Source organism: Scyliorhinus canicula, chromosome 11, assembly GCF_902713615.1.
Source record: "Scyliorhinus canicula chromosome 11, sScyCan1.1, whole genome shotgun sequence".
Classification (NCBI taxonomy): Eukaryota; Metazoa; Chordata; class Chondrichthyes; order Carcharhiniformes; family Scyliorhinidae; genus Scyliorhinus; species Scyliorhinus canicula.
The window spans coordinates 137697632-137721757 of record NC_052156.1 but is presented as its reverse complement, the minus strand read 5'-3'; the positions used below and the strand labels follow the sequence as shown (position 1 = coordinate 137721757).

Genomic DNA, 24126 nt, shown 5'->3' with positions numbered 1-24126 from the left:
TGACCCTTAAGTGCCTTATAAAATGACCCCAGCAAGCCACTCAGTCCAAGGGCCATTAGGGATGGCTGGCGGTGCCCTGACCCCCTGCACAATTTAAAAAAAAACTTAAGTGGCATGCACCTGGTGAGGTAGACTTCTTCACTGATTAATGGTGAGTTGCTGCTGCGTTGCCCTCTTTGGGGAGTGTATGAAGGTACCAGTCTATGCTGAATAACAGGTGATAGCAATGCAAGTTGCAGGGACAGTAGCCAAGGAAGGGAGGAAGGTTTAACAGGGAAGGAAGGTTGAAGCAGTGGCCAGGCAAACGCGGCATGTTTCTCGACAGCCCACATTTGGCCAGCGGAGGGATCTTCTGGTCATGCCTTGCCAATGGGATTTCCCATTGAATCCACCCCCACAACTGTGAAACCCATGGCAGGGCTGCGCTGTCGGCAGGATCTTATGTGAACTGCTGCAAGATCTCACCCAACGTCTATTTAAAACACATTGTTACATATGCATTCAGACCTTTGATCCCCATGAAGTAACGGCAGGCACGACAACTTCCAGCGTGTTCTTGGCATGCGAATTAGAGAGCTGGATGCATATTTAATAAACAGTTCAAGATCGCATACTCCACAGCGGAAATCAGCCCAACTTCATGCGCTCTACCAAATCTAGACTCCAGAATGGAATTTTCCAGCCAGTGAATTTGGTGAGACCATAGTTGACCCCATTAGTGTTATAAATTATTCACATGGGTGCTGGAATCAAAGAGTTGTTTTGAAGGTAAGGTTATTCAATTGAAATTTTTATCTGGGGCATCTCAGGTGTGCCACATCATTATTGGGACATATTGTAGAAAGGATTGATTTTCTGGTTGGGATTTATCTGTATGATTTCTCACAGAAACAAATGTTGCATTTTGGGCCTTAAAGCAGCTTTGCAACATGCAGCGAGAGATACATGTGTCTGGGGTTGGAGACCAGTTGCAAGAGGTTAACAAAAACAAATGGTGATTCCTAATTTTGGATTCACTGAGCAAGAAAGCAAGGAGGTCCATGCTTAAGCTGGGTGTCCACAATCATGAGATGCTTAAGGGGCTGGAGGGTTGCCTAAGTTGTATGCTAGTGGAAGGACTCCAACAAATCCCATACTTTGGAGAAGAACAGGAACACTGAGGATAATCAAAGTGAATTCCTGAAAGCTGTGGAGCACATTGGTTTGGTCCCAGGAGAAGTGAGGGAACTTTCAAGATCCTGTAAAGCATAGAGGAATTCTTGAGGAGAAATTAAAATAGGATGGGAAGAGTACTTTTGCAATTTTTGGGCTTAACTATATTTCACAAACAATCTTTAAGTTAGTTGAACTTGCTTTAGTTAACTCTTGTACGGTGAAGGTTTTTGTTTAAAACATCAAACCTAATCCCACAATTGTTTTCAGTTAATGAAAGGGAAAAGAAATTTATTTTTAGAAGTTACCAGTCTCACTTATTTTTTTCCCTTTACCTTATACTGGGCGGCACGGTAACACAGTGGTTAGCACTATTGTTTCATAGCACCAGGGACCCAGATTCTATTCCCAGCTTGGGTCACTGTCTGTGCGGAGTCTACACATTCTCCCCGTGTCTGTGTGGGTTTCTTCCGGGTGCTCCGTTTTCCTCCCACAAGTCCCAAAAGACGTGCTTGTTAGGTGAATTGGACATTCTGAATTCTCCCACTGTGTACTTGAACAGATACCGTAGTGTGGTGACTGTGTGGCCACAGTAACGTCATTGCAGTGATAAGGTAAGCCTACTTGTGACACTAATAAAGATTATTAAATATTCAGCGTTCAGGCTGCAAGAGAAAAATGTGTGAGATTTACTAATGCTCTACGCTGACCCCAAGAGCACCTACCAAGGCCGTCTCCGAACATCATACAAGTCAATCCTGTTGGCAGTCTTGGTTAGATCCACCCATGGAGATGCTGGAAGTAAAGCAGAGAATGGAACTTAATTAAAACCATCGACTAAAACAACTTTCAACAAATCCACACTGTTCACCAAATCAGTTAACTAAAACAAGGGAATCGGACTATTTTATAAAAGTTTGCCAAGTGACATAATCACAGATAAACATACGGATAATAAAGGAGGGAAAGTTTTATACTTGTAATTAATGGCCCTTGAATAGGTTTATGTTAATTTGAGATTAATTGCAACACGTCGTTCATTATAAATTATGCTAGCCATTGGAAGGAATTACAGAGTTAGCCCTGGAGTCCTGGAGTGGTTAAAAGTGGTTCAAAGTGCTGAGAAATGGAAGAATGCTTCCACTTTCTCCTCTCTGTAGATTTGTGTGGTTGCACAGACTTTGAACTATAAATATTTAGTTATACTTATGTTGAGTGAAATTACAGCTTCACATTTCAAGCAAATCCATCTAAAGAAAGCAGTGTTGAAATTTGAGTAACTGTTCATTAATATAGTTTACCAATTTCATAAATATCATAGAACCATCGAATGGTTACAACACGCGGCGAAGCACTTGGGCCGAAGGGAATCAATGGATATGAGGGGGGGGGGGGGGGGGGGGGGGGGCAGATTCGGCTATTGAGTTGAATAATCAGCCATGATGATAATGAATAGCGGAGCAGGCTTGAAGGGCTGAATGGCCCCTCCTGCTTCTATTTTCTATGTTTCTAACATAGAAGGAGGCTGTTCAGCCCGTTGTGTCGATGCTAGTTCACTTTGTGTATGACTCACTTTTCAGATAATTATCCAATTCCCTCTTTTGAAAGTCATGATTGAACCTGCCCCTCTATATTAGTCAGTGCATTCCAGATCCTAACCATTGCTGTATAATTTAGCATTGCTTCTTCTTCCAATCATCTTAAATCAGTGTTGTCTGGTTCTTGATCTTTCTGCCAACCAGGACAGTTTCTCAACGTCTACTCTGTTCAGACCCCTTGTGATTTTGAACCCCTCCATCAAACATCCTCAGAGCCTCTCTACTCTAAGAAAACATATCAGCTTCATAGAATCACAGAATCCCTACAGTGCAGAAGGAGGCCATTCAGCCCATCGAGTCTGCCCCGGCCCTCTAAAAGAGCACCATACCTAGGCCCAATCCCCCACCCTATTCCCTTAACCATATTGAGGGACAATTTAACATGGCCAATCCGCCAAATCTGCACATCTTTGGACTGTGGAAAGCAAACAGAGCACCCGGAGGGATACTGACACAGACACGGGGAGAATGTGCAAACTGCACACAGGCAGTCACCCGAGGCTGGAATCGAGTCCTGGTCCCTGGCGCTGTGAAGACAGCAGTATTAACCACTGTGCCACCGTGCCGCCCACATTCCCTATATAACTGAAGTTCCTTATTCCTGGAACCAGTCTAGTGAATCGTTTCGGCACCCTCCCATTCGAAGACAGAATACACAGGGACATCATTTCATTTTGGGATGAGAACAGTTCATCTATCGTTCTTCAATATACCCGTTAATCCTTCTCTTTCCAGGACCACTATTAATCAGACTGTTTCAATGGCTTTCCCCGATTACTTATTCCTTTGTGTAAAAAAGTTCATGGGGAAGGGGGAGGGGGAAGGCATTTGGCCCATTGTGTCCGTCACGGTTCCCTAGTACAACTTTCCAAGTAGCTCCACTCAGCTGCACTTTCCCTATAGCCCTATAAATTTACTCCTCAGTTTAAATCATGCTATCACTTTAGCTGTTGGTTATTTTTTAGGATTTTGTAATTTTGCTTCCAAGGTTAAGTGTCAGATTTTACTCTCCTGAGACCCATGCGGATCAAAAGAAAATACTCTCAACAGTCTTCATAAAGTCATAAGTCTGTCTCAGATTTTTTTCTCTTTCATTTGGAAGTCATACATCAGTCGTGACCAGATTGCCTAAGGTATGGACACTGAAGAACTTCTGGAATCTTCTGCCTTTGGTTTTGAGTGCTAACGTTATGTATACAATCAAATAGTACACAGTTTGAGCTGTGCTTTGTTTTTAAACACATACATACATATTTTAATGACTGTAACTAAAAATGGTCACAAGCACATTTATAAATATACTGTTTTGGATAGTGCAGCGTAAGTGTTGATATATTTGCATTATAAAATGCTGTTACAGTGAGAATTTGGTACAATGTACTACATCGCCCTGTACCTCACAGATAATGGGCCGGATTCTTCGTCCCACCACACCAGTTTTCTGGTGCGGCGTGCCCCCGCCGGCAGTGGAATTCTCCGTCCCCGCAGCCAGCCAATGGGGTTTCCCATTGTGGGCACTCCCACGACATCGGAAAATCGGCAGTGTGAGTGCGCTGCTCATGAAACGGACCCGCCGATGGAGAATCCAACCCAATAGCTTATATACTACTTAATATATTATATCATCCCCCTAAACCTCACAGATAATATCGTATCTATTACTCTTTGAAGACTAAATTCAACACGTGCCACAGGAGCATAAGGTGGGGTTGCAGTGAGGTCTTAAATATTTTTCATGGGATGTGATGGAACCATCAATTCAGCGAACACGTGTAGTTGGATCTGAACAGAGGCTTTAATACACTTACAATAGAGCCAGCCTATTTGTCGTTGAACTTCAGGGGTGAATTGGCAGGCTGGCTCTAAGGCACTGATCTTTATACATCGGGCCCAGGGGGAGGAGTCCTGGGCGGATCCAAGGGAGGAGCCCGGTACAAACTCTCGCGTACTCCCAGAGCGACTCCCCCTGGTGGTCGGATAGTGCAACTGCACTTACAGTGGGTAGATAACGAACATATATACATGGAGTCATATTGGCTACTATATATAGTGGGAATCACATTCACCACATTCACCCCCTGTTAAAAAAATCAAGTCCGGCGGGGGTGATGGCTCAAAGAGTCAGTCTGTCCGGTGGACGAATTGTCCGTTTTGATCTGCGGAGCACCGGGGTTGCAGCCTCTTGCGGTGGCTGGGCGGGCGTCGAGGTCTGGGGTACGGTTGCCGGCTCCGGGGCGAGTCTTGTCCGAGCCTCATACACCTCCTGGTCGAATGGAGGCTGGGGGCGCGGGGAGGCGGGCTGGTGCTAGCGCTCGGGACTGGTGGGGTGAGCTCACAGAATCGGGGGCGCAAGGGGGCGGCCACATAGGGAACGGGGAAAGGAGTTCCTCGGTGGGGGTAGATGGGGGCTGGATCCAGCGGGTGCCATGTCCCGGAGGGATACTGTATCCTGGCGACCGTCCGGGAACTCAACAAATGCGTACTGTGGGTTGGAATGAAGCAGGCGCACCTTTTCAACATTGGGGTCGGTCTTGGGCGCCCTGACGTGCTTCCTTAGGAGAACCGGGCCTGGCGTCCTCAGCCACGCCGGAAGTGAGACCCCTGTGGTAGTGCCCCTGGAAAAAATGAAGAGCCGCTCGTGGGGGGTTTGGTTGGTAGCTGTACATAGGAGGGATCTAATTGCCTGGAGCGCGTCAGGGAGGACTTCCTGCCATTGGGCAACTTGGAGCTTCCTGGACCGGAGGGTCAGTAGGACGGTCTTCCAGACCGTCGCATTCTCCCTCTCCACCTGCCCGTTCCCCCTGGGGTTATAGCTGGTAGTCCTGCTCGAAGCGATGCCCTTGTCAAGCAGGTACTGACGCAGCTCGCCGCTCATAAAGGACGAATCCCTGTCGCTGTGTATGTAGCTGGGTAAACCAAACAGGGTGAAGACACTATGCAGGGCCCTAATGACTGTGTGGGAGGTCATATCGGGGCATTGGATGGCGAAGGGGAATCGGGAGAACTCGTCAATAATGTTAAGGAAGTAAATATTTTTGTTAGTGGAGGGGAGTGGCCCTTTGAAATCGATCGCAAGGCATTCAAAGGGCCTAAAAGCCTTGACCAGGTGGGCCCTGTCTGGTCTATAGAAGTGCGGTTTGCACTCCGCACAGATCGGGCAGTCCCTGGTGACCGCTTTTACCTCCTCGTTGGAGAAAGGCAGGTTTCGGGCTCTGATGTAGTGGGCGAGCCGGGTGACCCCTGGGTGGCAGAGGTCATCGTGGATGGCTTTTAGGCGGCTGATTTGCGCGCTGGCACATGTCCCGTGGGATAGGGCATCCGAGGGCTCATTGAGCTTCCCCGGTCAATATTTGATATCGTAATTGTAGGTGGAGAGTTCAATCCTCCACCGAAGAATTTTGTCATTTTTAAGTTTGCCCCTTTGCGAGTTGTCGAACATGAAGGCGACCGACCGTTGGTCGGTAATGAGGGTGAACCTCCTACCTGCGAGGTAGTGCAGGATAGCCTCCACGATGGCTTGTGCTTCCTTCTCGACTGAGGAGTGTCGGAGTTCTGAAGCGGATAGGGTACGGGAGAAAAATGCAACGGGCCGCCCTGCTTGGTTCAAAGTGGCTGCTAGCGCCACCACTGAGGCGTCGCTCTCAACCTGAAAGGGAGTGGATTCATCCACCGCCCGCATGGCTGCTTTGTCGATGTCGTGCCTGATGCAGCTGAAGGCCTGGCGCGCCTCAGCAGACAGGGGAAATAGTGTGGCCTTGAAGATTGGGCGGGCTTTGTCCGCATATTGGGGGACCCACTGGGCGTAGTACGAAAAGAGCCCCAAGCACCGTTTGAGGGCCTTGGGGCAATGGGGGAGGGGGAATTCTGGGCGCATGCGGTCCGGGTCTGGGTCTGGGCCCAGGACTCCGTTCTCCACGACGTAGCCGAGGATGGCTAGTCTGTTAGTACGGAACACGCATTTCTCCTTGTTATATGTAAGGTTTAATTTTTGGGCCGTCTGGAGAAAACGGTGGAGGTTGGCGTCGTGGTCCTGCTGGTCATGGCCGCAGATGGTAACATTATCCAGATACGGAAACGTGGCCCGCAGCCCGTACTGGTCTACCATTCGGTCCATTGCTCGTTGGAACACCGAAACCCCATTAGTGACGCCGAAGGGAACCCGGAGGAAATGGAAGAGGCGGCCATTGGCCTCGAACGCCGTGTAGTGGCGGTCCTCCGGGCGGATTGGGAGCTGGTGGTATGTAGACTTCAGGTCCACCGTGGAAAATACCCGATATTGGGCGATCTGGTTTACCATGTCTGCGATTCTGGGGAGGGGATACGCGTCTAGGAGCGTAAAGCGATTGATGGTGTGGCTATAATCGACGACCATGTGGAATTTTTCCCCACTCTTGACGACCACCACCTGAGCTCCCCAGGGAGTGTTACTGGCCTCTATGATCCCCTCACTGAGCAGCCTTCGGACCTCCGTTCTGATAAATACCCTATCCTGCAGGCTGTACCGCCTGCTGCGGGTGGCTACCGGTTTGCAATCCGGGGTGAGGTTGGCGAAGAGAAGAGGGGGGGCGATGCGCAGCGTGGCGAGGCTGCAGATAGTGAGTGGGGGCAGGGGCCCGCCGAAGCGGAGGGTGAGACTCTTGAGGTTACATTGGAAATCCAAGCCTAAGGGGAGTGGCGCGCAGAGGTCAGGCAAGACATACAGTTTAAATTTGGAATAGCTAGCGCCTCAAATCGTTAGCGTTGCTGTAGTGCGGCCTTGGATTTGGATGGAATGGGAGCCCGAAGCGAGGGCGATAGTTTGGTTGACGGGATAAATAGGGAGGGAACAGCATCTTACCAGCTCTGGGTGTATGAAGCTAGATCGAAGGCCCGCTACAAAAACATCCCGCACAGCAAGCTCCCTATGTTCGGCCGCGGTTACGGCCTGGTAATTGCAGTCATTTGAGAGATTGTTCAACTCGCGTGCAAATTCAGCTAAAGTTTCAGTAGACCGTTGTCGGCGAGTCGTGAACACATGGCGGGCAAAGACCTCGTTCATGGGCCTAATATACATTTTGTCCAAAATCGGCAGCGCTGTGGTGTAGGAACCGGCTGGATTTAGTTGTGTAGAAATTCTGTGGCTTACCCTCGCGTGCAGTAGGCTGAGCTTTTGTTCCTCCGGGTCAGCCTTAAAACATTTCAGCCAGTGGCAGAAGGTTTCTTTCACCTCTGCATCCTACGGATCTAGTTCTAGACGTCCTGGTTTTAGAGCGGATTCCATGCTTTACTTCGGCAGCTTCTTAAGTGTATTAAATTGATGGAAACATCAATTCAGCGAACACGTGTAGTTAGATCTGAACAGAGGCTTTAATACACTTACAATAGAGCCAGCCTATTCGTCGTTGAACTTCAGGTGAACTGGCAGGCTGGCTCTAAGGCACTGATCTTTATACATCGGTCCCAGGGGGAGGAGTCCTGGGCGGAGCCAAGGGAGGAGCCCAGTACAAACTCTCGCGTACTCCCAGAGCGACTCCCGCTGGTGGTCGGATAGTGCAACTGCACTTACAATGGGTAGATAACGAGCATATATACATGGAGTGATATTGGCAACTATATATAGTGTGAATCACATTCACCAGAGGATGACTTTATAATTTCACTGCAGCTAGCGCAGAGGAAATCTTCTCCAATAGCAGATAGTTCATTCAGTCATGAATCAATATTTAATTTGGCAGATCATCGCCCAGATCTTCCGCTCTCTGAATCGTCGGAGACACCAAACCCCCCACTCCCCACCTCATCCCCACTCCCAATGGCTTATTTCTCAACCCCATGACTACACCCACCAATTCCACCCTAAACCCCAAACATCCCCCCCAACTCCCCACACGAGACAACCTGCCCAATCCATTAGTTTAGCAAACCTTCTCTCGACAACTTCCAACGCATTTATGTCTTTCCTTAAATAAGACCAATAGTGTACAGCGTACTCCAAATGTGGTCTCACCGATGCCATGTATAACATAAGCATAACCTAACTTTTGTATGCAATTCCCCTCTCAATAAATTATAATATTTTATTAGCTTTCCTAGAGACAAAATAGGAAATTTTAGCTCTGCTGAATAAAACACTTATTCATACAAACCCATCTTCTACATTTACATTCCTTCAACTACATTATGCCAGAACAACAAACTTAATCCAAGTGCAGAATTGTTTATAACAACAAGCATCGGAATTCATAGCCCTCCTTTAAAGAGTCTATGACCACTTGTAACTGTCAATCAAACTGTGAGCTGAGTGTCACCCTATTGTGATAGTGAATCACTGTAAAATCAGTCCTGCAGCAGTAATTCAGTAATAGTATTCCTCAGCTTTATCTCAACAGTTTGAATTGGTGAAAATGATTTTTTTTAACACTCCAGACAATGTTAAAAATTTAAAGAACAAGACTTTTAAATTCTTTGACAGCTACCTTTGATACGTGCTTTTAACAAATCCTCCTGACTCTTCTGGCAGGTTGTCTTGATAGTTGCCTTTGACAGTTTTGGCAGTTGCTTTTGACAGGTCTTTTAACGATTCTAATGTGGTTGGCAGTAATGGATTTATGTCCTTTTTATGCACATTCATGCCTACTTTTAACAATTCTACAGGACACCGTACCTTCCCCAAAAGGCACCTGACCTCCACTAAAGGGTACCTTCCCCAAGGGGGCCTGACCTCCCCCAAAGGTATCTCAGGACGAGATCCAAAAGGATACCCTGGCTATCCAAACAAATCCACAAAGTTCAGACACATTCCTGGGCTGTCCAAATCAGACTTGAGTGAAGGCAGCTGATGGTTTAAATGGCTAGCTGCCTCAGTCACCCACACATGCGTGAAACATGAACCGTCCGAATTTCACCCCTGCAAAAATGGGAAGTACTATGTTCGGGGATGGGGACTTAGATGATGTTTGGACACTTCTGCCATCTTTCCCATGACAGGTAGGCTCTCCCATCATGGTGAAAATCTGCGCCGTAATCTAAGACCCCCTTTATACATTTCTTGGTGGAAAACCTGGACTGCAGGCTGTGTTTTGTTCCAGGGCAAATTTTAATTTCCTGTTGGTGCAAAACAAGTGGAAAGGGTACCAGCATTTACCAAGGTCCCTGGCCCACCATATCTTCAACTCCTAAGGGAGGCTTCCTACATTTACTTTAGCATTGTCATTCCTTTATTACGCTCCTGTGTTATCTTTTATTACACTTCTCTGTGTGTGTTGATATACTACAGAATGTAATATGTGTTACTCAAACCTTGGTTACTGATGAGGTCTTTTGAATCTCGATGAAGAAGACTCGAACTCGTCCAGTAGTAACAAAAAGTTTATTGAGCAACTATAACAATAATTGCATGAGTTCTTTACTTTAACATTGATACTAGTGATAAGGTTAACAATTCTAACTACAGTAACTATGCTTGACTACACTAACCATCTGAGCAAATCTGATACTCCTGTCCTGGTCACAAGTACATCCAAAAGAGAGAAAGAGAGACCCAATGTGGTTTCTTTTATACCCCTGTTGGTCCGGCCCTCTAGTGATCATCTGGTGCTACTGATTACACATTAACCCGTATGCACATACAGAGATCACTACAGTCATCACTCTCATTTAAGCGTCTGTAATTTAGTTTTCAGTTGAGTTGAATTGATTGCATGTCTGAATCAAAAAAATATAGATCATTTCAGGAAATCAGCACATACTCAGGAGTTACATTTCTGGATACGACAGTGCTGGAGTATTAGAGGTGCTAACTTTCAAGCAATGCAGTGATTCAGATAGATGTCAAAGATCCCAAGGCGCTATTGCAACATGGCCAAGAAGATTTTTTAGCACTGGGTAAGATTCAATCACCAAAAACAGATTAATTGGTCATTCTTTTCACAGTTGTTTCCATGGGGCTTTGTGCAAAATAATTGCCACATACACTATTGTCAAAGTAGTTCAAAGTAACTCGATGCTTGTTAAGCACCTTGAGATATTTTTTGAGATACATGACAGTGTATAAATTAAATTTTCTTTTAGTTTCATGCAGATCACTATTTATTTTCCCAATAATTTATAATTTTACTACAATTTGAAGGCAGGAAGCTATCTGATGCCTCGACAAAAGTAACCATGGCCGGGATTCTCCCCTACCCGGCGGGGCGGGGGGTCCCGGAGGGATGGAGTGGCATGAACCACTCCGGCGTGGGGCCGCCTCAAAGGTGCGGAAGTCTCCACACCTTATGGGGCCAAGCCCTAACTTTGAGGGGCTAGGCCCATGCCGGAGTGGTTGCCGCTCCGCCGACTGGCGTGGGCGGCCTTTGGCGCCACACCAGCTGGGGCTGAAGGGACTTCGCCCGGCCGGCGGAAGTCCGCGCATGCGCCGGAGCATCAGCGGCTGCTGACGTCATCCCCGCGCATGCGCAGGGGAGGGGGTCACTTCCGCCTCCGCCATGGTGAAGACCATGGCGGAGGCGGAAGGAAAAGAGTGCCCCACGGCACAGGCCTGCCCGCCGATCGGTGGGCCCCAATCGCAGGCCAGGCCACTGTGGGGCACCCGCCGGGGCCAGATCGCCCCCCCCCCCCCCCCAGGACCCCGGAGCCTGCCCGCGCCGCCTGCTCCCGCCGGTAAGGTAGGTGGTTTGATCCACGCTGGTGGGAGAGGGATGACAGCGGCGGGACTTCGGCCCATTGCGGGCCGGAGAATCACCGGGGGGGGGGGGAGGGGCCCGCCGACCAGCGCGTCTGACGCCGGCCCCCGGCGATTCTCCGACCCGACGGGGGGGTCGGAGAATCCCGCCCCAGATTACCAAACCACCAGCATGAACATTCCACTTCCTATTGCTATGCTTGCATTCTAATAACATTACATTCCAGGAATGTGCTGCCTTTATTTGATGATCAGCTCTCTGGGGATTGAACTGTGCTCTTAAATGATGGATAAACACTGTCGGGCATTCACTATCTCTGATTCATCAAACATACACTGTAAAATGCAAATCGTGCTCAGTAAAGCAGCCCATGTGGAAGGAACCTGCAATTGGCATATCAGGTTCAGGGGAAGCATGTCTGACATTTTATCTCTGTGGAATAAAGTCCGATCTTGGTGCCTGCACTTCACACAGGTTTGACTGAGAATAATGTACTTGAACTTCCAAGCAAATGTTGGCACTTCTCCAGCATTTATGACAGGGCAGCTCATTTTTAGGGTCAGCAATGGAAACCATTTTCAAAAGTGGTGGTGGAATACCAAATATGTCCTCGATTCAAACTCCCAGTTCAAAGGCCGGAAGATAGAATGAGAATGATAAGGTACAGTAATTTGGTAGAATCAGCTGCGACAGATGAATGTGAGGAGTTTTTGAACCTGAAGACAGAGTGTGCAGCAGCTACTGCAACTGGGAATTACCTTCCAGAGCAGTTTTTTGTGATAGATAACCTCAGAAGCCGTTTGACGGGTGAGTGTGAGGCCACCAGATCTCGATGTCCCACAACCCAACAACGAAGGTTTCAGAGAGGAAATATGACATTTCCTCTGGGCGTGCCTTTATAGACCATTATCATGGAGGAGGAAGGGAAGATGGAGGGAAGCATACTGAACCAACATTTATAGAGGGTGCCGCTCACACAACATTAATCTACACCCCACGCCCACCCCCTCCATGACCCAAGAGAATAAGGTTTTTGTTCACAGCCTCGTTGCTCCAAACAGGGGTCACTGTCTGTGTGGAGTCTGCACGTTCTCCCAGTGTGTGCGTGGGTTTCCTCCGGGTGCTCCGGTTTCCTCCCACAGTCCAAAGACGTGCAGGTTAGGTGGATTGGCCATGCTAAATTGCCCTTAGGGTCTAAATTGCCCTTAATGTTGGGTGGGGTTACTGGGGTTATTGGGTAGGGTGGAGGTATGGGTTTGGGTAGGATGCTCTTTCTAAGAGTCGGTGCAGACTCGATGGGCTGAATGGCCTCCTTCTGCACTGTAAATTCTATGTAATCTATGTAATCTGAATCTTGTCAGTGTCTCCATCTCCCCTCAGCCCACCCCAAACCAGTTACATTTCTGACACAACCCCCTCCCCCGCCCCCCAACCGGATGTTTCTATTTCCATTGATACATCATGCATATCAGGCAACGTTTTATCCAGGCAACTGGGCTCTCGTCTGTCGGATCTCCAACCAGCACAAGCCCTGCATCACCTTCTTTACAGTAGATTCATTGTGTTGAAGTCAGGCACGTAAGAGGCCAGTAGTGGGTCTTCCCTGAGATAAAGAACCCTGGAGAAGAAGTCCCGAGTTCTGAGAGCTGCCAAACAATCAGAGGGTGACAGCCGTCCATTGCTTGTCAGCACCAGTGGGAGAGATGGTAGCTGTTGGCTATACCCCTCCGAGGAGGTACCCAGGCCATAGGTGAGGTGAGAGTGATGATCACAGGGTGGGGGTTGCAGGTGAGGGGGGTCAACAGCAAGGGTAGGGTGATGGCTCTCAGCACCATCCTCTTCCCAATACATCCAGGGGCCCGCAAAGGTTTTGCTTCTCAGGCTGCCCTGGTGGCAAGTCCTCAACCTACAACTGATTGAATACCAGTGGCAGGGGGTGAGGCCCTTAAGTGAGCACTAATTGGCAGTGGGGCAGAAAGTCCATCCACAAGACTTCCAACCATGGTTTAATTGTGGTAAAGACAGTGGACCCACTGCCTGTTCCAAACCAGTCTCAGGGACTCCACCCATCAAGTCTCAACCTTTGCAAAAAAGTAGAACTGCCAGAAAAGGTCACTCCTAAATTTAGCTCAAACATAGCAGCCATTTTCCTTTTTAAGGGGAAATAGAGGTTATAAGGAAACCAGGGGCCATAATGTCTTCAGTGTGACAATCAGCAGTGGATTGTTCTGTTCCCAATCACTTACACTAAACATCTTCCGTGCCTGCCATCAATCATGAAGGCATGGACCGTGGGGATGGGATTGGTCTGACCTGGAGGAGGGAGAGAGGTGCGGTCATGTTGGGTCAGGTCTTCAGGCTGGTAGGGGGATCAGGCCTGAGGTTGGGGGGGGGGGGGGGGGGGGGGGGGGGGCAGGGTAAGAAGAATCCTGTGAAGGTGGGTGGAATTCCATGTGGGAGATCCAGAGGGTGGGGAACACCATGGGCGGGATTCTCCGACCCCCTCTGCCGGGTCGGAGAATCCCGGGGAGGGGGGGCAGCGTCAATCCCGCTCTGCCGCCGCATGCCGTATTCTCTGGCGCCGGTTTTCAGGCGTGGTTTCAGGGTGGCCCGACGCCGGAGTGTTTCGCGCCATTCTTGGCGCCGGCGTCGCGCCATCCTGCCGATAGCGGGAGAATATCGACCCATGGGTGATGGTGGTAAATTACAGGGTTGAGGAGTCTCCCTCCAAGCCTTCCCTATTACCTGATGAACTTGCATTTGAGCTATTTGTAATTTATTCACTAGAACCCCTAAATCCCTCTGTGCTGCAGCTTTCTGCAGTCTTTCACCATTTGAATAATATTCAGCTCATTTATTCTACCGAAGTACATTACTTCACATTTTCCTGCACTACATTCTATCTGCCAAGATTACCCACTCACTAAACCTGTCCATATCTGTTTGCAGCTTCTTTGTGTCATCCTCACCACTTGCCTTCCTCCTATTTTTGTATCATTCACAAACTTGGCAATAGTGCATTCACTTTCCTTGTCTATGTCCTTAATATATTCTAAATGTGGGCCCAGCATGGATCTCTGTGGCACTCGACTAGTTACTGATTGCCGTCCTGAAAATGCTCCTCTTATTCCAGCTCTCCCTTTCTCTTCTATAAGTTAGGTAATCAGCTATCCATGCTAATATATCACCCCCATCACCAAGGACTCTTATCTTATTAAGTAACCTTTTGTCCAGTACCTTATCGAATGTTTTTTGGAAATCCGCCTATATTACACCTACTGGTTCACTTTTATCTATCCTGCTCATTACCTCAAAGAATTCTAACAAATTGGTCAGGCATGCTTTCCCCTTCATGAAGTTGTACTGCCTCTGCAGGATTATATTATATATTTCTAAATTCTCTGCTATTACATCGTTTCGAATGGACTCTAAAATTTTCCCAATGATAGACATTAAGCTAACTGGCCTATAGTTACTTGGTTTTTTGTTTCTTTGGCAGTTTTCCAATCCTCTGGGACATTTCTGGAATTTGAAGATTCTTTAAAGATTACTACCAGTGCATCCACTATCTCTGTAGTTACTTCCTTTAATATCCTGAAAGGCAACCCATCAGATTCAGGGCATTTAGCGGCCTTTAATCCCATTAGCTTCCTTCGTACTTTTTCTCCAGAGTTAGTTATTGTGATTATTTCCTCCCTGCTTTTGCCCCTTGATATTTAGCATTTGTGGAATATTATTAATGTCTTCACCTTGAAGGCTATGCAAAGTATTTACTTAACTCCTCTGCCATTGCCTGGTTATTTATTATTATTTCCCCAGTTTAATTCCCTAAGAATGTTCACTTTGGCCTTGCTCTTCTATATATATGTTTTATATATTTAAAGAAGCTCTTACTTTCCATTTTTATATTACTTTTTTGTTTACTCTCGTAGTTAATCTTTTCTTTTTTGGTCAGCTTTTGTTGGTTTTTAAAACATGCCCACTCTTCTGCCATATCTTTTTCTTTGTAAGCTTATGTATCTCCTTCAGAACAACCCACCTACCATTTAGGTTAAAGCCCTCTATACTTCCCTAGTTATGCTGCTTGCAAGGACACTGGTCCCAGCATGGTTCCCATGTAGGTCGCCCCATTGGTACAGTCCCCACCATCACCTGTATTGTTGTCAGTGCCCCAGGAACCCAAACCCACTCCAAATCTGATGTTGGGGTGCTCAGAAGTTATGATCTAAAAACAGTTTGAGAGATCTAGCATGACAGGCTTTCTGCCAGGGGGAGGTGCGTGGGTCGGTGATCTAGCGGTAGAATTCTAGAAGGAGGAGGGAATCATCAAAGGGCTATTAGGGATTAGATCCTGTAACTTACATTGGCACACTAGAGCCCACATTGTATGCCCACATATAATTATTTATTAATTAATAAAGAATTGACTTAATTGGCTTAATTTGCACGTCAAAAGGTGTGCTCTCTATTTTGTCCGGCGATTTTTCATCATATAGTTCTTTCCAGTTTCAAAAGGCCATAACTCAAACACTCACTTCTTGCATCAAAGGCTGTTTGCCTTTCCGAGCAATGCTGCAGTTTGGTACACAGGCTGTGAATGCCACTCAAATGTGGCTTGAGATATTGAAAAGCATGAGCAGACGGGTCTCCGTGCTTGATGTGCAATCATTGGAATCAGTTCTCAGAGAATTGAACTGAGGGTGGAACAACTCTTTGTTAAATACTCCAGGGAAGTTTTGTTAGATTGGTGTCACGATCTGAGTGCATCACAGCTTTCACAAAGAAGTCAGATATTAAATGATAAGTTGTTCTGCACTTTTCCAAAATTCAGTCCAGTCGCTCAGCCATGCATGAGTAAAGCTGAAAAAGCAGATACAGAGCAGGAGCAACTCAAATTTGCTGATCAAGTGTATGAGGAAATTATTCATCATTATAAAAAATGTAGCAAATTTGACATGATCCTGGATTACAGCCAAAATGCCAATGGGAAAAACTCAACGGGCTGAGACTAAGTGTTGACACCAGGGCAGGATTCGTGGACATTCACGACAGCAAAACTGGTGCCAAACCTGGTCTGATTCAATGACTGTGGAGGGGCTAGCACAGGCACCACGTGGAACATAATTGAATCCAAAGAAAATGGTGCAGAATTCGCCGGGTTGGCACTCAGACGGTTGACAAGCTGCAGCCGGATATACACATTACAATCACCACACACACTCATCCAAACCAACAAGATGGCACTGGTTGTGCTGAAAAATGAAATGAAAATCGCTTATTGTCACAAGTAGGCTTCAAATGAAGTTACTGTGAAAAGCCCCTAGTCACCACATTCCGGCGCCTGTTTGGGGAGGCTGGTACGGGAATTGAACCATGCTGATGGCCTGCCTTGGTCTGCTTTAAAGGAAGGTTCTTTAGCCCTGTGCTAAACCAGCCTCTCACTGGAGCTCGCCCATACAGCTGATGGGTAGGTTGGGTCAGAGGGCACCCAGGGGGGGCAGCCTAGTAGGACACGTAATCAGCCAATGTCCCTAAGATCACAGTAGGCTGCCAGCAGCATGGGCAGCTACATAGAACATAGAACAGTACAGCACAGAACAGGCCCTTCGGCCCTCGATGTTGTGCCGAGCAATGATCACCCTACTTAAACCCATGTAACCCATATACCCGTAACACAACAATTCCCCCATTAACCTTACACTACGGGCAATTTAGCATGGCCAATCCACCTAACCCGCACATTTTGGACTGTGGGAGGAAACCGGAGCACCCGGAGGAAACCCACGCACACACGGGGAGGACGTGCAGACTCCACACAGACAGTGACCCAGCCGGGAATTGAACCTGGGACCCTGGAGCTGTGAAGCATTGATGCTAACCACCATGCTACCGTGAGGCTACATGGCTGCCTTTCCGGTTGCGGCAATGGTGTTCGGTGCCCATCCACTCCGACCCCATAGCCCGCCTTCTGGGCCTTCCCCCACTCCCCTGGCATCCCAATCTCTTGCCCCCCGATGTGACCCCCAGATTTCCCACCCCCCCCCCCCCCCCCCCCCCCCCACCCCAAGACACCAACTCACCTATAAGGGGGTCCTTGGGCTCCCCTGCACCCCACATGGGCAAGGCACCCTGGGCCCGATCCCTGTGATATTATCATAACTGTCAGAACTGCAAGAGAAGGGGCAGCACAGTGGCGCAGTGGTTAGCACTGCAGTCTCACAGCTGTCCCAGGTTCAATCCTGGCTCTGGGTCACTGTCCATGTGGAGTTTGCACATTCTCCATGTGTTTGCGTGGGTGTCGCCCCCACAACCCAAAGATGTGCAGGTTAGGTGGATTGGCCACGCTAAATTGCCCCTTAATTGGAAAAAATGAATTGGGTTCTCTAAATTTATTTTTTAAAAGAACTGCAAGGATCAATGAAGTGTTGAGAGTAGCCACTAGAGGAGGCTACAGTTACAACTATATAAGGCAGTGATGCCAAGCCTTGTGGGAGAGTGTGTGCAGGAATTAGTTAGTGAGAGTCAGAAGTACAGATGGTGTAAGTGAGTGCAGGTCATACTTTAAATCATTCGTGAGATTAGCTGTAGATGAGGGTAGGTTAGATGTTATTAATCAACTGTGTATTCTTTAGGCGTCCATGTCAAATCCAAGTTAGTCATGCTAATAAATGTGTAGCTTTGTTTAAGTTAAAGCTATTTTGTGGTCTTTGTGAACACTACTCCAACCATCCTGAAATAAGCAACACAAAGAACACCACCATCTCCATCGTGGAAAAAATGTTAGCCTGGCACCGCTACCTGGGCACCTTGGCAGTGCCAGGCTGGCACCCAGGTGGCACTGCCAGAGTGCCAGCCTGGTCCTGCCAAGATGCTCGAGTGGCACCAGCAGTGTCAGGGTGTCGCCCTACCCAGAGGACTCCCCCCAAAATCCCCATTTGTTGGAACCAGCACTGAATGGCACTCGCCTGAGGTCCCTGCGGTGAAGGGGTTACATCATCCCCGGGCCTCAACAGATCAGGTGAACTGCATTTTAGAGTGAGACTAGCTACTCACTCTAATTTTCAGATTTGCCAAATTCTGACCCCACCCACAATGGGTGGGATTCAGATCATAACGTCTCGTGAGATCCCATTAGATCGCACAACTCTAATTGCCCCCGAGAAGGTGGTGGGGTGTTGCGGTCTTGAACCACTGCAATCTGCAGTGCTGCTAGCGAGGGGGTTCCAGAATTTTGACCCAATACAGTGAAGGATCGGCGATATTGTTCCAAGTTAGGATGGTGTGTGGCTTGGAGAGGAACTTGCAGGTGGTGGTGCGCCCATGCATCTGCTGCTCTTTCTAGGTGGTAGATGCTGTCGGTTTGGAAGGTGCTGTTGAAGGATCCGTTGAAGGAGCATTAGTGAGTTGCTGCAGTGCATCTTGTAGATGGTACGCACTGCTATCATTGTGCCTCAGTGATGGAAGGAGTCCATTTTGAAAATAGTGGATGTGGTGCCAACTATGTGGGCTGCTTTGTCCTGGATGGTGTTGAGCTTTTGGAATGCTGTGGAAGCTGCACTCATCCAGACAGGCAAAGATTATTCCATCAGACTGTTAACATGTGCTTAGCAGAATCTAGATAGGCTTTGGGGAGTCAGGAATTGATTTAGTTTCCATAGAATTCGAGCCTCTAACCTGTAATATTTATATGGCTTATGCAGTTCAGTTTCTGGTTAACGGTATTCCCAAGGGTGTTTATAGTGTTGGATTTATCTGGCTAGAATGAGAGTTGGGGATTCAGGGTGGAGCTGAGTGACCACGCAATTGTGATACAGGAAGCTATTCAACTGTGGGGAGTGAAAAAGAATGTAGTGGTAAAAAGGGACAGTATAGTGAGGTGGTTGGCACTGTTCTCTGCAGCAAAGAGCGAGTATCCAGAAGGTGATATTGCCTGCCCGGTTCCAGGGTTTGGGACATTTGATCAGGGCAGGAAAGGAACTTGCAGTGAGAGGAGGAGGATCCAGTTATCATGGTTCACATAGGTACCAAAACATTGGTAAAAACTAGAAAAGAGGTTCTGCGTAGACAGTATGAGGAACTAGGCACTAAATTGAAAAGCAGAACCCAAGGTAATAATCTCTAAATTATTACCTGAGTCACATGCAAATTGGCAGAAAGTACATAAAATTAGAGAGATGAAGAGGTGGTTCAAAGGTTGGTGTGGGAAAAGTATATTCCAGTTCTTGGGGCACTGGCACCAGTACTGGGGAACGTGGGATCTATACCTTTGGCACAGGTTATACCCGAACCGTGCTGGGACAGTGTTCTAGTGAGCCGCATAACTAGAGAAGTAGAGCGTGTTTTAAACTAAATAGTGGGGGCAAGGGATCAAATTTGGGAGGATGTAGTAAATAAAAGAGTAGAGAATGTGGTGTTCTTTGTGTTGCTTATTTCAGGATGGTTAGCTGTATTTACAATTCTGTGGTCAGAATTGCTTTTAACTTAAACAAAGCTATGATTTTATTTACACTACTAAACTGGGATTCAACATTTAGTCCTCAAGAATACACAGCTGATCAATAACATCTAACTACACTCATCTACTGCTAATCTCACAACTGGTATAAACTATAATCTAACATTACTGACACTATCTGCTCTTATGACCTTCACTAGCTATCTCCTGCGCACACTCCTCCCCTAAGGTGCAGCACAAAGGCTTCACAGCTCCAGGGTCCCAGGTTCGATTCCGGCTTGGGTCACTGTCTGTGCGGAGTCTGCACATCCTCCCCGTGTGCGTGGGTTTCCTCCGGGTGCTCCGGTTTCCTCCCACAGTCCAAAGATGCGCAGGTTAGGTGGATTGGCCATGATAAATTGCCCTTAGTGTCCAAAGTTGCCCCTAGTGTTGGGTGGGGTTACTGGGTTATGGGGATAGGGTGGAGGTGTTGACCTTGGGTAGGGTGCTCTTTCCAAGAGCCGATGCAGACTCGATGGGCTGAATGGCCTCCTTCTGTAAATTCTATGAAATTCTATGAAATATCACTGCCTTTTCCAGTTATATCTACAGCTCCCTCTGGTGGCTACTCTCGACACTACATTAACTCTCGCAATGCTGATAGTTATGATAATACCACAGAGACAAGGCAAGAGAAAAAGGTATTTTTGTGGGCAATAATAGGTAGACCATGACAGGAAGAGACAGAGGGCAGAATTCTCCCTATGGTGTCCAGTGGGGAAGGAAGTATGATTTCTGCCAGGTGGGTTGGCGTGATTCAGATCTTATTAAAGTGCGTCCTGATAACAAAGTGACAGTAAAGGCGCCCTGCCCTCCACTCCCACAAACAACACCTGCATTAGACCCCTCTCCAGTTGGGTCTCCCTTCAGAAGCCCCCCCCCCCCCCCCCCCCCTTCTCGCTGGCATCAGCCCCTTCCTCCCTCCAAATGCCAGGTGAGCAATATCCTGCTATGGGGTCACCAGATGCCCTGCCCCACGTCATGCCCCCCCCCCCCCTTTATGTCTCCGCCTCACCTCATGGCCCTGTACATTTCAGGCCCTTCCCCTTTTCAGGTCTCACCCCTCAGCACTGCAGCCTAGCATCCTGGCAGTGCCAACCTGACACCTTGGCAGTGCCGGGCAGTGGCACTGCCCTACCATGACCCGCACACCCGAGGGTTCCAATGGCTTCTGAGCCCACCCAGCGTGGTCATCACAGGTAGTCTCCGATGGTGGAGACGAGTAGTGATTCCCGCTAGCCTCAACTGTGCCGCTGGACGAGGAGAATGCTGGGAGCCGGGGGAATCCAGTTTTAAACTCACCAAGCATATTTAAATGCATATTTAAATACTTATTTAAATATACTAATCTGGTTCACGCACAGACAGTGACCCAAGCCAGGAATCGAACCCGGGCCCCTGGCTCTGTGAAGCAACAGTGCTAACCTATGTGCTACCTTGCCGCTTATCTTCGTCATTTTATTAAATGTCAAGGGGCAGTGGTCAGATTCTCTCTTTTTGGAGATGGTCATTGCCTGCCACTTATCAGCTCAAGCACGAATGTTGTCCAGGTCTTGCTGCATATGTATATGAATAGCTACACAGACTGGGTAGGGAGTTGCAAATGATGCTGCATATTGTGCAATCATCCATGATCATCCGCACTTCTATCCTTATGATGGAGGGAAGATCATTGATAAAGCAGCTGAAGATGGTTCCTGAGGAACTTCGGCTACAGTGTCCCAGCACTGAGATGATTTACGTCCAACCATAACCATTTACTTTTGAGCGAGTTACAACTCCAACCAATGGAGAGTTTTACCATGGTTTCCCATTGACTTCGGTTTTGCTTATGCTCCTTGATGCCACACTTGGTCAAATGCTGTCTTGATGTCAAGGGCAGTCACTCTCACCTCACAAAAACAGTTATTTTGTCCTGATTTGAACCAAGGCTGTAAAGAGGTCAGAAGCTGAGTGGCCCTGGTTGAACTCAAATTGTGAGCCAGCTAGCAGGTTACTGCTGAGTAAGTGCCGCTTGATAGCACTGTCAATGACACTGCTGACAATCGAGATTAGACTGATGAGACCTGGCCGGCTTGGGTTTTTCTGCTTTTTATGACATGGCATAACTGGGCAATTTTCCACATTGCTGGCTAGGTGCCAATGTTGTAGCTGTACTGGAACAGCTTGACTGGGGCACAAGTCTTCAGTACTATCGCTGAATGTTGTCACGACCTAAAGCCTTTGTCGTGCCCTCAGCCATTTCTTGATATCAGGTAAATTAGTTGAATTGGCTGAAGACTGTGATGCTGGGGACCTCGGGAGGAGACAAGGATGGATCATCCACTTGACACTTCTGGCTAAAGATTGCTGCAAATGCTTTTGCCTTATATTTAGCACTGATGTGCTGGGCTCCCCCATCATTGAGGATGGGGTTATTTGTCAAGCATCCTGCTTAATTGCCGACCACTCATTCACGACTGGATGTGACTGATTAAATTGACCATCCACCTCCATTCAGCAGGCAGCCAATCAGCTTCCATTGCTGCCACTGGTGAAACTTCCCTGGTGGCAAGACTAAATTGGGGATCTGTCCCGACAGGGCTCCCGGCTATTTTCCCATATCCGCCTTCCGCCTGCCCCACCGGACCAGGGAAATCCTGCCCAATGGTTCAGCTACATCCCATTAAAGGATGCTAAAAGTGGGTCAATTGATTCCTAATCTGTGCAGTTGACTGCCCAATGGGTTCCCATCACATTTCTGTGTGAGTGTGCTATTATAATAGCTCACAGGGCGTGCATCTTGAGTGTCCACATGTTTGCGTGTGACACGCCCCTCTTGGAATTTCTAACCAACAAAAGAGGGGAAAAATATATTTAATAATAATAATCTTTATTAGTGTCACAAGTAGGCTTACATTAACACTGCAATGAAGTTACTGTGAAAAGCCCCCAGTTGCCACACTCTGGCACATATTCGGGAACACAGTGGGAGAATTCAGAATGTCCAATTCACCTAACAGGCACGTCTTTCGGGACTTGTGGGAGGAAACTGGAGGACACGGAAGAGACCCATGCAGACTCCTCACAGACAGTGACCCAAGCGGGAATCGAACCTGGGACCCTGGCGCTGTGAAGCAACAGTGTGCTACCGATTTGGTATAATTTGTAAATAAAAATGTTTTTTCATTTGTTCAGGGGACGTGGGCATCGCTGGTTGTGCCAACATTTAATGTCCATCCCTAATTGCCCTTGAGATGGCAGTTGAGAGTCAACCACATGGCTGTGGGCCTGGTGTCAATGTAGGCCAGACCAGGTAAGGATGGCAGATTTGCTTCCCTCAAGGACATGAGTGAGCCAGATGGGTTTTTCCGACAACCGGCAATGGTTTCATGGTCGTCATTAGACTTTTAATTCCAGATTTTTATTGAATTCAAATTTCACCATCTGCAATGGCGGTATTTGAACCCGGATCCCCAGAGCATTACCCTTGGTCTCTGGTTTACTAATGCAGTGACAATACCACTACGCCTCTGCCCCCCACTAAAATGTAGGAATCCAGAGCAGAAAAGAAATGTGTTTATGTTTTAGCTGTTTATAAATTTTAAGAACTGTCTTTTGAAAGTATTGACATCTGAAATGTTAATCCATGGATTTTCCTCTTAATATCTTGCTGTACATTTTCTGAATGTCAGACATGTTTTATTATTTTGCCTGCTGAAAGACAGATTTCACACAAATGCAATACTTGCAGGAATGGCATGCATTTGATTTCTAATGTTAACTGGGTGACTGGGGAACAATGACTGGCTCTTTCCTTCCTTCTTGCTGCCTGGTGCCTTTTTCCTGTCTTAATTAAAACACTGTCAGAAACAGAACATTTATTGCTAGACTTTGCCTCGAGTGATGTTAGCACTTTGATTTTGCAAATCTCTGGATGTGCATTGATCGTACTCGAGATAACCCCACGTGGATGGGTCACGCCAGTCACAAAGATTTTTTTTTTAAACAGTGAAAGTAGGAGCAGCAAAACATTTTTCAAAAATTAGGCAATAATATTTGTGCTGGCTTGAACAATTACCATGAACACAGACCAGTTGCTCAGAGTAAAAGCAGCTATATATCATTTATATGAAAACTATATATGCTCTCCATTTCATACGTAACATGCCAATTGCTAAATTAGGCAAATGAATTATCACTCAGACCTAGGAGACAATAACACAATTTTCATTTCAGGCAA

At 47.4% G+C, this 24126-nt stretch overlaps 1 protein-coding gene across 14 annotated transcripts in view; it reads right to left on the bottom strand.

Annotated features, from left to right (window-relative positions):
- The window catches only part of LOC119973412 (voltage-dependent calcium channel subunit alpha-2/delta-1), a 726559-nt gene that overhangs the window by 256292 nt on the left and 446141 nt on the right, over nt 1-24126 (bottom strand). For all 14 annotated transcript variants that reach the window (XM_038811471.1, XM_038811473.1, XM_038811472.1 and 11 more), the window contains one exon: nt 1878-1947. In XM_038811471.1, the coding sequence (XP_038667399.1) occupies nt 1878-1947 (70 nt within the window). The remainder of the gene's footprint in view (nt 1-1877; nt 1948-24126) is intronic.